This window comes from Perca flavescens, chromosome 18 (assembly GCF_004354835.1).
Source record: "Perca flavescens isolate YP-PL-M2 chromosome 18, PFLA_1.0, whole genome shotgun sequence".
Classification (NCBI taxonomy): domain Eukaryota; kingdom Metazoa; phylum Chordata; class Actinopteri; order Perciformes; family Percidae; genus Perca; species Perca flavescens.
In genome coordinates this window covers 13,611,494-13,624,677 of record NC_041348.1, presented here as the reverse complement: position 1 = coordinate 13,624,677, position 13,184 = coordinate 13,611,494, and the positions used below count along the sequence as shown (strand labels likewise).

General features: G+C 40.7%; 1 protein-coding gene across 1 annotated transcript in view; it reads left to right on the top strand.

The window, feature by feature from the left end:
* The window catches only part of LOC114573011 (MAM domain-containing glycosylphosphatidylinositol anchor protein 2), a 186,936-nt gene that overhangs the window by 65,771 nt on the left and 107,981 nt on the right, over nt 1–13,184 (top strand). Inside the window, exon 3 of the mRNA XM_028604875.1 lies at nt 5,721–5,895. Within this exon, the coding sequence (XP_028460676.1) occupies nt 5,721–5,895 (175 nt within the window). The remainder of the gene's footprint in view (nt 1–5,720; nt 5,896–13,184) is intronic.

Here is a 13,184-nt window from a genome sequence, read left to right as displayed (position 1 = left end):
TTTTGTGTGGACTTTGCATGTCCCCCCCACCCCTTCCACCCCCCCAAGACTTGCAGGTTACAGTAGCTTCATTGTTGACACTAAATCCCCATACATGTCAACATGAATGATCGTCTGTCTCTGTAGTCCCATTTCCACTAAGCACTCCAGTTCAGTTCACTTCGGTTTGTTACACATTAGCAAAAGTGGATAGTACCTGGCACTTGGTACTTTTTTGGGTAATACCTCGGAGGTAGGGCTGGGCGATATATCGATATTATATCGATATCGTGATATGAGACTAGATATCGTCTCAGATTTTGGATATCGTAATATCGTGATATGACATAAGTGTCTTTTCCTGGTTTTAAAGGCTGCATTACAGTGAAGTGATGTACTTTTCTGAACTTACCAGACTGTTCTAGCTGTTTTATTATTAATGATTATTTATCTAAAATCTAAGTGTGAAGATATTTTGCGAGAGCACCAACTGTCAACTCTAGAATATATCGCCGCAATAACGATCGAGGTATTTGGTCAAGAATATCATTTTCTCTATATCACACAGCCCTATATCAGAAAATATGGGACGTAGAAATAAGCGCTGAAAATGTGTATAAGAAAAATTTAACAATTTATAACGTTGGAAAAAACTAAAACAAACCTTATGGAGCTTTGATTTCAAAAAAGGTACTCCTGTTGTTATACAGTATTTATGTTTACATTTTATTGTTATTTGAACAGCTGAGCATTGAACCAGGTGAAGAAACCTGTTTATTATTTATTCATTTGATTTTGCAACTGTTCACTGAAATAGCCGGTTTCTATGAAACTACTTGTGACATGTCATATTTGGCTTTGACTTTGACTGAACAGTTGCTCTCACTTTGCGGAAAAAATATCGGGATATATATCATATATCGATATTCAGCCAAAATATATCGGGATATGACTTTTGGTCCATATCGCCCATCCCTACTCAGAGGTACCGAGCGAGCTGAGGCGATATTCAAAGGTGGCGTTAAAACACTGCAGACCACTGATTGGTCAGAGAGAATTGTCATTAGCACGACAAAGGACATCCTGCACTAACCTAGTCCAGCTACCGTCAATAGCAACAGCAATGTTTTTTCCCACTTGGCCCCTGATTTAACAAAAAATGGCACCTGCAAACTGTGTTGACGAAGTGCAGATGTTTCTCTGGTTGGTTGCTGATGAAATAATTCACAGAGTGTTGCGTTGAAGATGATGATGGAGATCAGCTGAGAAACTACTTTACCAAATTGAGAGGGTACTGTCCACAGTAAAAAATCACCAAAAAAGTGAGTCGAGCTGGCCTTGTCAGCTGGTATTGGCTCCAGCCCCCCCCTACCCTTAATAGGATAAACGGTTACATATGGATATCAGACTTAACTACAGCGTGTTTCACATTGTCATCCAGTTTTTTACGAGGGGCCAGGATTTTCTAATATAGACCTATAGAGTCTTTGCACTCGCAATTTGTAATTTGGACTTCCTGTTGCTTCTTCTGATCGCTTGATTGTCATGCTTAGCCACACTTGGCTGCACCACCGAGCGGCACATACCACTATCAGTGCCGAAAAGAAAAGATGGCAAGCAATTAGAAACCAGTCTGTTGTTAGGGAGAGGGAAACGTCACAGCAGGCATTATGGGAGATTCACCCAAGACGCGTGCTCCAGCATATGATCCCTGCATAACAACAGACACTGGGCGCATTTTAATTAGCTCTTGCCGTGACATCGCAGCATGTGTGGTCTCAAACACTGCTAGGATTTTCAGTTGGATACTAATCGAGACGGGCTTCTACTTTTCTTTTAAGCAAATGTTGATCTTTAAGATCTGATTTAAGAGGGAATGGCGGTATTATTGTGTTGACACTGCTTTTCCCTGTGGAACTAAATGGTGTCATGTTTTCAATGCTTTTTTAAAAAGTAGACTCCTTTTTTTCCTAAACTAAACTATTATATGTGAGGTGAAATATGGAAACCAGACCTCATTTACATTTCATGCTTATAATATATGCACACAATTGCAAGGGACATACAGGACTAATACGTTTCCTCCATAAAACAGCGGCTCGGTGGTACATCTTGGGCAGTTTGACTTATTCCCCAGTGTATACTCCAGTGAGCACCTTAAGAGTTTCAGCTGTGGAATGAGAAAGCCCAAAAAACTCAGCCAGGCTGTCTGGGAATGCTAGGAGCAACGATTATCATATTGCTCAAATCCGCCACCTCCTCTCAGATCAAGAGTATTTGCATTGCACTGAGGAGAGTGAAGAGGGTCAAACTGTTCTCACCATGCGTACTTCAGGACTCCCCCTGTGGGTAGAGGTGCTCAGATGTGAAAAGTCAAAGGAGTAGAGGAATGAAAATAGCTTCAGGGTGAGTTGAAAGCTCACCAAAAATGTTGTCTGCTGCCCTCGTGAAACAAACAGCGGCACATTCCTTTTGAAAGTATGAATAGTTATTTGAATACCCACTTCTTAGTGTCACTCCAACAATGCATTATTGATACTGCGCTTTTCTAAAACTCAAAGCTCTTTACACAAAAGGCAAAGGAAATGACTGGGAGTATAAGCTGGGGGAATATTGAATTCTGCTGAGGTCGCCATAAGCCAGCTTGCTTTGTATTTGCATGAGGGGATCCAGAGCACAGACAGAATTTGAAAACTTTGCTCAATCTAATTTATAATCATAACTTATTTAACTTTGGGGCTTGTTTTGCTGAACTCATGATGTCCCTAACTGTTATAATAGGGCTCCAGATTTTCTAACAGAGGGGCTTTAGCATCGATCAACTGCTGACTTTGGGCTTTATAATGCAGTGCTTTCTCTCAATGTATCTTGATGCATTTGAAACAGGCCAAGTGAAACCTTTTCAGTGCAGTGTATTCATTTAAAGGCATTTATTTTTAATGGTAATATATCCACTTAAAGGCTATATAAAGGGATGGGACAGAAGCTCGGTCTAGCTACAGGCTTTGTCTTTTTTTTTTTTTTTTTTTTCTTTCTTTCAGAGAAAGAGAAAGAGGTCGATGAAAGGGAGAAATACAGCACACACACAGTCTTGGAGTTTCAGGGTAGCTAATTTGTTTCTGCCACTCTGAACAGTAACACCCCGAGCAACACAGAGAATCTGAAACTCCTCTGATAAACTTTTGCTGCATGTGAATTCCTCTCCTTGTCATCTTCTAGCCCCGAGCTCTGAAAAAAAGCCTCTGGTAGTGCACCATTATCATGTTTTGGGCCACCCACCCTTTCATTTCCTTTCTCCAATCAGTTTGGAAAATGACCAAACTTCAAGCTGTCATAACCTCGGGCTGGAGTCGTCATGGTTAAACCCCCACAGCTAGAGCAGCACAGCGGCTACCTCCCAAGATAGCACCCAATCTTCATCCCTCCATGCAGTGATATCCCTGTTCCATCTGATCTTATCTCTGTAAAATGGGATGTTATCAGTATCCAAGATGATGCTATCACAAAACAGTGTGGAGAATTTGGAATCTAATTCAAAGCCCCCCTCCTCCCCTTGCCGAGACAGAGATATGGGAGGTTTTGCAGGCAAAGCCAGTCCATCTATGGCTTGCTTAGGATGAGGGATTGAATGGAGCTTTATGCTCGGTAGTGCTGGCTGTGTGGCCCCCCAGGCCAGAGTTGTCACAGTACCTGTTCATGCTGTATGCTCAAATGAGGACAGGAGAAGGAGATGATGGAGAGTCAATTATAACCTCATGTTGGAGAGTAATACTATTTCACCTTTCATTACACCTCAATGCCATGGGCTAACCGGGTCTCATCAGATAGTGAAAGGTACTCATGCTGAGAAGGCCACGCCGAGGTCAGTTTGGTGTGGAATAGAGGAAAGACTAGAGGATTGATTAGAGGAAGATTTTCACCTCACAAGTCCTCATTTATACTGTGATATTTCACCAAATAACTTTACAACAATGTTGGTTTAAAACAGGATGTTGTTCAACAGTTGCCTATCCACTGCACTACATACAGAATCTTGTCAAATACACAAGACAATATAACAAACGTTAAAGAACTTCATTTTAATCTTCTGCACATTCTTGAATAGTGTCCTGTTCTCGAAACAGGCCTTTACTGTATTTCTAATTTCCTCCTGCTCTTTATAGCCATGTTTTCATTTAAAAGAAGCCTGTTTTCTGATCTTCTCCTGTCTTAAGAGAATAGTTTAATGTTTTGGGAAATGTGAACATTAATACAGCTCTCATGTTTGTTAATAGATAAATATAAAACCACAGGCCGCAGCCGCTTAGCTTACCTTAGCATAAAGACCAGAACCAGAGGGAAAAACTAGATTGGCTCTGTCCAATGGTAACAAAATCTGCCTACCAGCACCATAAAATGTCACTCATTAAAGTGTTGTGTCTTCTTTGTTTAATCCGTTCAAAACTGAAGTTTAAAAACGTTGTGGTTTTATGGAGGTTTATGTGTTTTATGAAGTCTCTTTGCTCAGCCATTGTTGTTGATGTTGTTTGCTCTGTAGGCAAACTCAATACATCCTTCATGCTTACCTGTTCTCTTGATCAAAAACGTTGCTGTGAGGTTGTTTTTGCCAACAAAAGTGCAGGTAATTGCACCACTTCAATGTTTTTTACAAGGCCTGTATTAGCAAACTAGTATTAGAATACTGGCTAATTTGAAAAATATATAGTAACATCTTGATTTATACATTAAGGGCCCTATTTTAACGATCTAAGAGCACGGCGTGAAGTGCCTGGCGCAGGTGCGTTTAGGGCGTGTGCGAATCCACTTTTGCTAGTTTAACAGCAGAAAAAAAGAGTCTGTGTGCATGGTTCAAAAGGGTTGTTCTTAATTAATCATAGGTTTGTTTTGAGCCTAACATGCAATAAACCAATCAGAGTGTCATCTCCCATTCCCTTAAAAGCCAGGCGCGGTTGTACCTTGGCACATTGCTATTATGATCTTAATCTTGTCTTTTGTTCCACAGGCTATCAAACTCCTTAATGAATTTATTAGTTAATGAAGGTCCTGTACAGTAACAGGGTTATATTTATTTATTTAAAAAAAAATTAATAAATGTCAAAAAAAAATTCTGCTGCACCCTAATTCCCCCACGGGGACAATAAAAACAATGAAATGAACTGATGGCGGATTTGCTAAGCAGGAAGGAGAGATTTTCAGGAGAAGAAAGCGATCTGCTTGTGCGTGAAGTGAAAACACGCGAGCAGATCATATCATAAAACTATTTCACATTGTAACATTTTAATTTTTAATCTTCTGCATGTGTGCTATGCTGCTGCGCGTCCCTGAGTTTGTAACAAGCATAGTGTGCACGAGCCTAGGCGCATTTAACTAATGCGCTGTTAAAATAACAATGAAATGCTGCGTTATTGACTTTAGAGCAGGTTTTTGTTGGTCAATGGCGTGATCACTTTCCGCTGCCTCCAGACAGCAATACGCCAAGAATGCACCTGAACACACCTCCCTGTAAGACCAGCACGCCCATGGGCACACAGATGGGAGCAGGTGCATTTGCTGTTTAAACGACATGGGCGCTGGATGGGAAATTGACAACTGCGTCAGTCTGAAACTAGCAAAGACACTTGCATCAGGCGCTGCTCTGGGTGCAAGATAGGGCCCTATATCTACTTCCTACCTACTGTTGGATCGTCTCCCTCTGTATCAGACCGGAAAGTATAATCATTTCTACCATTTGTACTTCCCAGATCCGATGGACCAAGACAGCAGGCAGTGTGTCGGACCGCTTCCAGGACTCCAGTGTGTTCAACGAGACGTTGCACATTGCAAAGATCCTGAGGACCCAGGGAGGTCGCTACTACTGCAAGGCTGAAAACGGCCTTGGATCCCCTGCCATCAAGTCCATCAGGGTGGACGTCTACTGTAAGTGTGATGATAAAAAAAATTCAAATCCCTCTTTGTTATTATGTGTTTCTTCCTGGTTCACAAAGGCATTCAAATGAGGCATACTGAAAATGGTAAGTTGCCCAAAGGTAGGACTATCAGAGTCTGTATCTGTGTTATTGTGCGATGGACTGGCCACGGTGTCGCTGTGTCTCCTTCCTAAGTCTCTGCAAGACACATTTCAGCAGACAACCATGACCCTGACAAGGTTTCTATTCATCATTCATCTGTTTATGCAACAAAGTCAGTCTCTTAGCAGTGTGCAGCTTAGGGCAAAGTTAGCTTTTAAATTGTAACCAGGATATATGCTCTAGTATTAAATCATTTTAAAGTGCTAGGAAAAAAAATTTAATAATATGGGAAATGAAACAAGTGCTGGAATGTTATTTTGCCTCAAATGCTTTCAATTTCTTAAATGCAGAAAAATCACCCTATGAACACAGGCAGCTGCAGCACAGATAGTTAGTGCTGATCAGTGTGCAACAACATGAAACCTTACAGCCCAATACAGCAGTGTTCCAAATTCCTGCTGTAAATGAAAATGTAGATATTTGTAGGTAGAGCATCCAAAGACACCCCAGCGCTCTCCTGAGAATGCTAATTAAGCTAAAATGCTTTCATTATCCTGACACAGCCATCGACTGTACTGTAAGTGCAATCTTTCTATTTTTAAAGTATCTGTGTGGCAAACGGTGAAGGCTCATTAGCATTCGTCAAAGAAAACAGTGATTTAGTGCTATTGTTTTTATTGACTCAGCATTGATTGTCCTATTTCACCTCGTGAGTGGTCGAGGAGTGGTGAGACAGGGGAGTCGCTGCCCTTTTTATTTGCCAGACCCTCAGACAACCTCCGGCAAGTAGGAGCTTATATCCAATGATTAATATGTAGGTGTATTGTAATCAGCTGTATCAAAGGAAGATCTCTAGTCTTACTGTTTGAGCTTCAAAAAATCCTGCTGAGATACATTTTAAATTATGCGTTTGGTGCCTTTGAAAGATCTGTAAGCCGCCTCCTTAAATTGTCTCTCCTGCTTCAGTCTCCGCTCCCTCAGTAGCACTCAATCCCTGCTTTCTTTTATATGCCAAGCTGCAAAGTAAAAAATGCTGTCTAATCTACTATAAATTGAATATAATCAATGGCCTCTCTTAATTTGTTGCCAAACATCCAATTTTCAGTCACAGAGGAAAGAAAGAGGTAGTGGAGCAGAACATTTGTTGCACTAAATAAGATGCACTAGAGCTCTTACCTCAACATCTCTCCTCTCCTCTCCTCTCCTCTCCTCTCCTCTCCTCTCCTCTCCTCTCCTCTCCCCTCCCCTCCCCACATTTTCTTTCTTGTCTCTGTCTTATTCTTGCCCCTCAGTGTGTGAGCCACATCCTTGAATCTGTTTATTTGGACTGACACGGGCAAAGGTTGTGGAATTGAAACTTGTTTAGAAAAGCTTGCGGAAGGTCTTTAGTGGAGCAGCAGAGCAGGGCCTGAAATGTATTTCAGTAGCTGACAGTCAGAGACCTTGTTCTCTCCGTGCACCGTTTCACCTTGGCTGCACTAAAGAGCCGGAGGAGCAGACGTGGAAATGAAGCCAGATAACACACAAGAGACAGACCTGAGGATAATCAGGGAGCGTGGCTCCTCAATGAGCTTCATTTTGAGGTCAGAGTTTTCATGCTGCTGATGCACTCAGATTGCAAACAGTGTATTTGAGGTATCATAAATAAGATAAGGAATTCTGAAAACACAAAACCGATAAGGAAGGATTTACAAGAAAAAATAAAAGAAGAAGTTATAGAAGTTTGATAGATGACATTTACAGTTTTTCTTTTTTCTGAATGACAACAGGACTCTTAAAACTAACTGTTTTGTTCATGTAAATAAGAAAGTTTGAGCAGATTTAGGCAAGCAATGTTTTATGCAACCCTCGTTAAATAAAAATATGTCAAAGAGAGACGTATCTATCTGCCCTATCAGATGCTGCTCTCCCTCGCCTCTGGCTGTGTGTGTGTGTGTGTGTGTGTGTGCGTGCGTGCATGCGTGCGTGTGTGTCATCCATCCAGCTCGTTAACGTTACGCCCGCAATCGCTTGTGGAGCTTTTGCGAAAGGCACATAACCGCAGGTTGCTGTTTATCTTATAATGGATAATTGTGTTTTGTTATTTAAACAAACGATTGAGGAAATAAACTTGTACATGAGTCTATTGACAGACTTCCAGCTGACAGCGGGGGTCAGCAAGCATCACCGGTCACCCAGCGAGCGAGCGATCCCGGCCGTCACCAGCTGGCTGTCACGTCAGACTGGAGCTTCTCAAGTCTGACAACGTCGGAGTAAATGTGCAATTGGCCATCAAGCTTTTTGACAAAACTAAAACGTCTTCTTTTTGAATAATGACACTAAGAAAAACTAGAACACTTAGACTGCGTTAGTGAATCATGCGAATATGTGTGTACAGTAGTATACAGCCATGCTGGGTGGAGTGTATATATATATATATATATATATATATATATATATTGTAGTATATTTGTATTATACGGTATGTAATATACACACACTATACTATTAAATATAATAGAAATGGAAAATAATGAATAAAAATAAATAATAATAACCTTGATATAGCAATAATATAATTAATAATATAAAAATATAATAACAACATATAGTAGTAATATAATGCAATGTAATATAGTTATATAATCTATCAACACAAGCCTTCTTTTTTCAACCTTGCAAACGCATCAACAAAGGGGGAGTAATGAAAACATGTAGTAACTTTAAATATTGAATAACATGAAGATTATTTAGCAGACTTTGTTTTCACACAGTAGCATTTTAAATTGCTCTCCTGATCATGTCCTTGCATCCGGCCTCGTAACACAGTATGTGTGTACTTCATTAGCTAGCATTGTGCCATGTTGCACATCCAGCCAAAGCACATCATTCCTCCTGAGCAATGTTATAGCTGTCCCTCGGGGGTGTATTTAATTGATGGGCCTCTGCAGTACGTGCTATTTGTAGTGGTTTGAAGCTACGATTTTTAATCAGTATTAAAATTGGTGTTTTGGAACTGGACCTCACAACAACAACACCTTGAATTTTGTTTGCCGTATCTTTCACATGTATCGTGCGTGCATGTCTCTGTTCATATCACTCTTTTTATGGCTCAGAAATAACACCGGCAGTTATATTGGAGTGCACCATTTTTTACTCCAAATGGAAGATACTATACATAACCAGACGCAGGGCCACAGCATGTTTTACATAAAAGGCTTATAACCTGAATGATCTTTCTACAGTCGCTTCCTTGGTTTTCCTTATACACCATTGTTTTTTTTCTGCTTCCTGGAATCAAAGGTCTTGTTTGCAATTTTCTAAATAAACACGAGTGATCTTATTCACATATGCACCTTTATTACATCAAAGTGGGTTTCAGAATGCCCCGTTTTTCATAAAAGCAGCCGCAGCCTGTTTGAATCAGTTTCAATGAAATTTAATTAAGGAAAATAGAAAGGAGACAGACAGACAGCAAAAGTCTTCTGTAGAGTTGACTGAGCAGCAGATGTAAAGACGAAAGGACAATTAATGGTAATCACTGACCTCTGCAGCCCAGAGGTGCTGATATTAGCTTCACAGCCAGCTCAAAGCTAACGTATTTACAAAGCTCTGAAGTCCATCTAAGCACATTTTATACCTGCTGACGCTTCAGTTGTGTTTGTCTGCAGTTAGGTCTGTGGGGAAGGTCCTCTGCAAAGTTAATAAAGAACCTTGCCCAACTCCTACACTGATCGATTGTAAGCTTAAGATGCTCACTTCTTTTTCCTACAGGGGAGTCTTTTCCGTGTTTTCATTTAAATCCTGCTGCATTCATTTTGCTGCAGCATCTAATGTTTCATTGAGTGACTGATCGAGGAGGGCTTAAGAGTTCTGCAGGGCCAGCTTATTGCATGCTCAGAGAGTTCATTGACCATCCCCAGCACAATATATCTAAAAAAGACTTGTAGAGGGGGAAATGTCACCCAAATGTCTGACCAAAAAACAAACTGTGAGGAAAAAGTTCAGCGGCATGAAATATTGCCATTTACAATTTGTTGTTAATGAATTTACACTGAGACTGTCTCATTCTTGTATCACCAGTTTTCCAAATGCATGCTATTGATATTAACATATTAAATTGTGCTGAAAGCATTGTTGATTAATCAATTTGTAAATCAAATTGGCATGTGATGATTTGCAGCTTTTCTGCCTTTCATATTATATGTTGGAGAAAATAAGCAATTTGAAGACACCACCTAGGGCTCTGTTAATGTGTGATTTTGTAGACTAAACGTTCAATTTATTGAAATAAAAAAATAAATAATTAATCTGCTGAATGGATCCTGCACAACTCCATGACCCACTGATAAACAAAACAATCTTCATGTCAATTAATGGTGCCCGAACATAGTGTTTGTCAAATTAACTCAGAGAGAGCGAAACGGAATGATTTCATCTGATGGAGTAAGGAAAAACAAATTGCTGTGCCTTAAACCTACTCAGTCCAGGTCAGCATTTACTGCACAGGTTGTGATAAAGGACCACTTCAAAACTCATTTTAAAATTGGTCTGAACAAGCCCGGCAAAACGGAATAAATTGAGAGATGCACTGCGGAGAAGAAGAAAAAAAACAACATGCAACTAAGTTCCCCGAAGTTCACGTTATATGAAAAAACGACTTGTAATGTTTGTCCATATGCTATGTTGTGCAGATGATATTAATGTTGCCAGCCAGAGCCAGTTTGTCAGTGGCTGTGAAATAATAAGAATCAGGTGATATTGTGAGAAACAACCCACTGGACTGTAGATATAAGTTTACGGAAGCTTTCACACACATCCTCACTCCTCCCTGATATTTCTCACTACATTCCCTGAAAAGAAGGATTATAAAAAGACAATAGCCTGCTTTCTCTGTGTTATCTGTGAAAGGACTTACACTTACTCCACACTGCTGGTGCAGAATCCAGAGAATTTTAATGAGGACACTGTGTGTGTGTTTTTCGGCACATGGGCTAGAGTCTGAGCTTGAATCAGTTGTTTTGTTTTTTTTGGCAACGGCAGCGTTCATCTAAATTTGAGACGTGTGAATGTGTGTGTTTCTTTGTGTGCTCATGCGTGGAGGGGAAACAAAAATAGAGGTTGCCCATTGGGTTCAAGCGTATGCTTATGCATGAACACACTCTCCACCAGTGAGCCCCTGACTCACACACGTCAAAGGCTTAACTTGTCATGGCATACGCCTCCTCAGCTGTGCAACGCTGTGCAGAAGCATGCGGCATGAGGCCGACTTGAGGAAGTGTGTCTGCTTTATGTTTGCCTTCCATCGATGGAGTTCATGATGGAGTTCATGAAGGAGCTCAGAGACCAAACAGCAGCTGAGGGTGTTTGTTTAGCGGCCATGCTGGCTTTCTTTTATCCAGTCGGTCAGTATAACTGGCGCTTCCTATCTCATCAGGTGTCCAATTCGTGCTGCCCTGCTGCAAGGTGCCTGAGTAAATGTGTGTGTAGAGCAAGAGAGGACAGAGGGTTTTTGGAGAAAACACTGAGTCATAGAAACACGGAAGATGGTGATATGAATCGAGGCTGATGTGGTTATTATTAACGCCTTTAATCCCTTCATTACTGGTATTTGCACTCTGTGCTTGGATTATATAGCCTGGAGAGGCTCTTTAAAAGTGACTAGGTAACATATTTGGGTATGTACAGAGGGAAGTGCGTGGGATGATCTCAGGGGAGCCTATCGATTAGTGGGTCAGTGGGATGCTGGAGGCAGTTTCAATAGGTGAAGTTATGCCTGGGATTGAAGGACTATATAATTGTGAACTGGTGGACCATCTCCTAGTTATATACAGTAGAGTTTTTATTTTGACAGTTTTGTGGATAAAGGCACAGATGATCAACCCATTAGTCCATCCTCTGTACTTGCTTATCCTATTTAGGGTAAATGCTGGTTACACTCTGGGGACCACTCACATTCACAAATACAGGTCATTTAGAGAGACTAATTGTCCACCAACCCGAAAGAGACATCTGTAAATCAGTGGATACTTTTTTTTTTTTTTTTTTTTAACATCACATCCACCGCAAAATGACTTGTTTCACCATCAGAATTTGATCCATTTGGTCCGACAACATTTGAAGTGCCACACGTTTAAATCATGAATCCCCATTCAAGTTAGCAGAGCGCTAAACCAGAAGTAGCCGGTGCAGGTCCTGCAAGTCATGCACTTCCCTTCATAGTAATTAATTAATTCATAGGAATGAATGGGGCTCCACCGAATGCTATATCCAGTTCTTATTATACATCAGTGTTTTTTGGACTGTAAAACACAGACATGGGGAGAATAAAAAAATAAAACAAAACATGTCGAAATAGATCATAATTCTTATATCACCCGTTTGGAGCTCATTTCATGCTTTTTAAAATTGAACTCACGCAATACAAAACCTCTCATGTCATCCTAATCATCAATTTTAAAGGAACATGCCAACTTATTGGGAATTTAGCTTATTCACCGTAACCCCTAGAGTTAGACAAGTCGATACATACCCTTCTCATCTCCGTGCGTGCTGTAACGCTGTCTGACGGCTCCAGCGGCATCAGGCCAGCACAGAACATGCAGGTGAATGGTTCCAGTAATCCTACTGCTCCGAATAAGTGACAAAATAACGCCAACATGTTCCTATTTACATGTTGTGATTTATAGAGTCACAGCATGTACAAAAAACAACGTAACATGAGACACAGCCGTCTTCTAACTGTAAACAAACCGAGAACTATATTCTCAGGCGGAAAAATATAGTACTTGGGCGGAGTGATATGCTCGCAGCAAGCCTGTCTGAGAATATAGTTCCCGGTTTGTTTACTGTTAGAAGATGGCTGTGTCTCATGTTACGTTGTTTTTTGTACATGCTGTGACTCTACAAATCACAACATATAAATAGGAACATGTTGCCGTTATTTTGTCACTTTTGTCACAATTTGGAGCAGTAGGCTAGTTGGAACCAGTTACCTGCAGGATCTGTGCTGGGCTAAGCTAATGATGGAACCGTCAGACAGCGTTACAGCACGCATGGAGATGAGAAGGGTATGTATCGATTTGTCTAACTCTGGGGGTTACGGTGAATAAGCTAAATTCCCAATAAGTCGGCGTGTTCCTTTAAGTATTGTGCCAGAAATGCTGGATGCCATCTTGGTATCTCAGAATGATGTGATACTATGATACGAGGTAATGT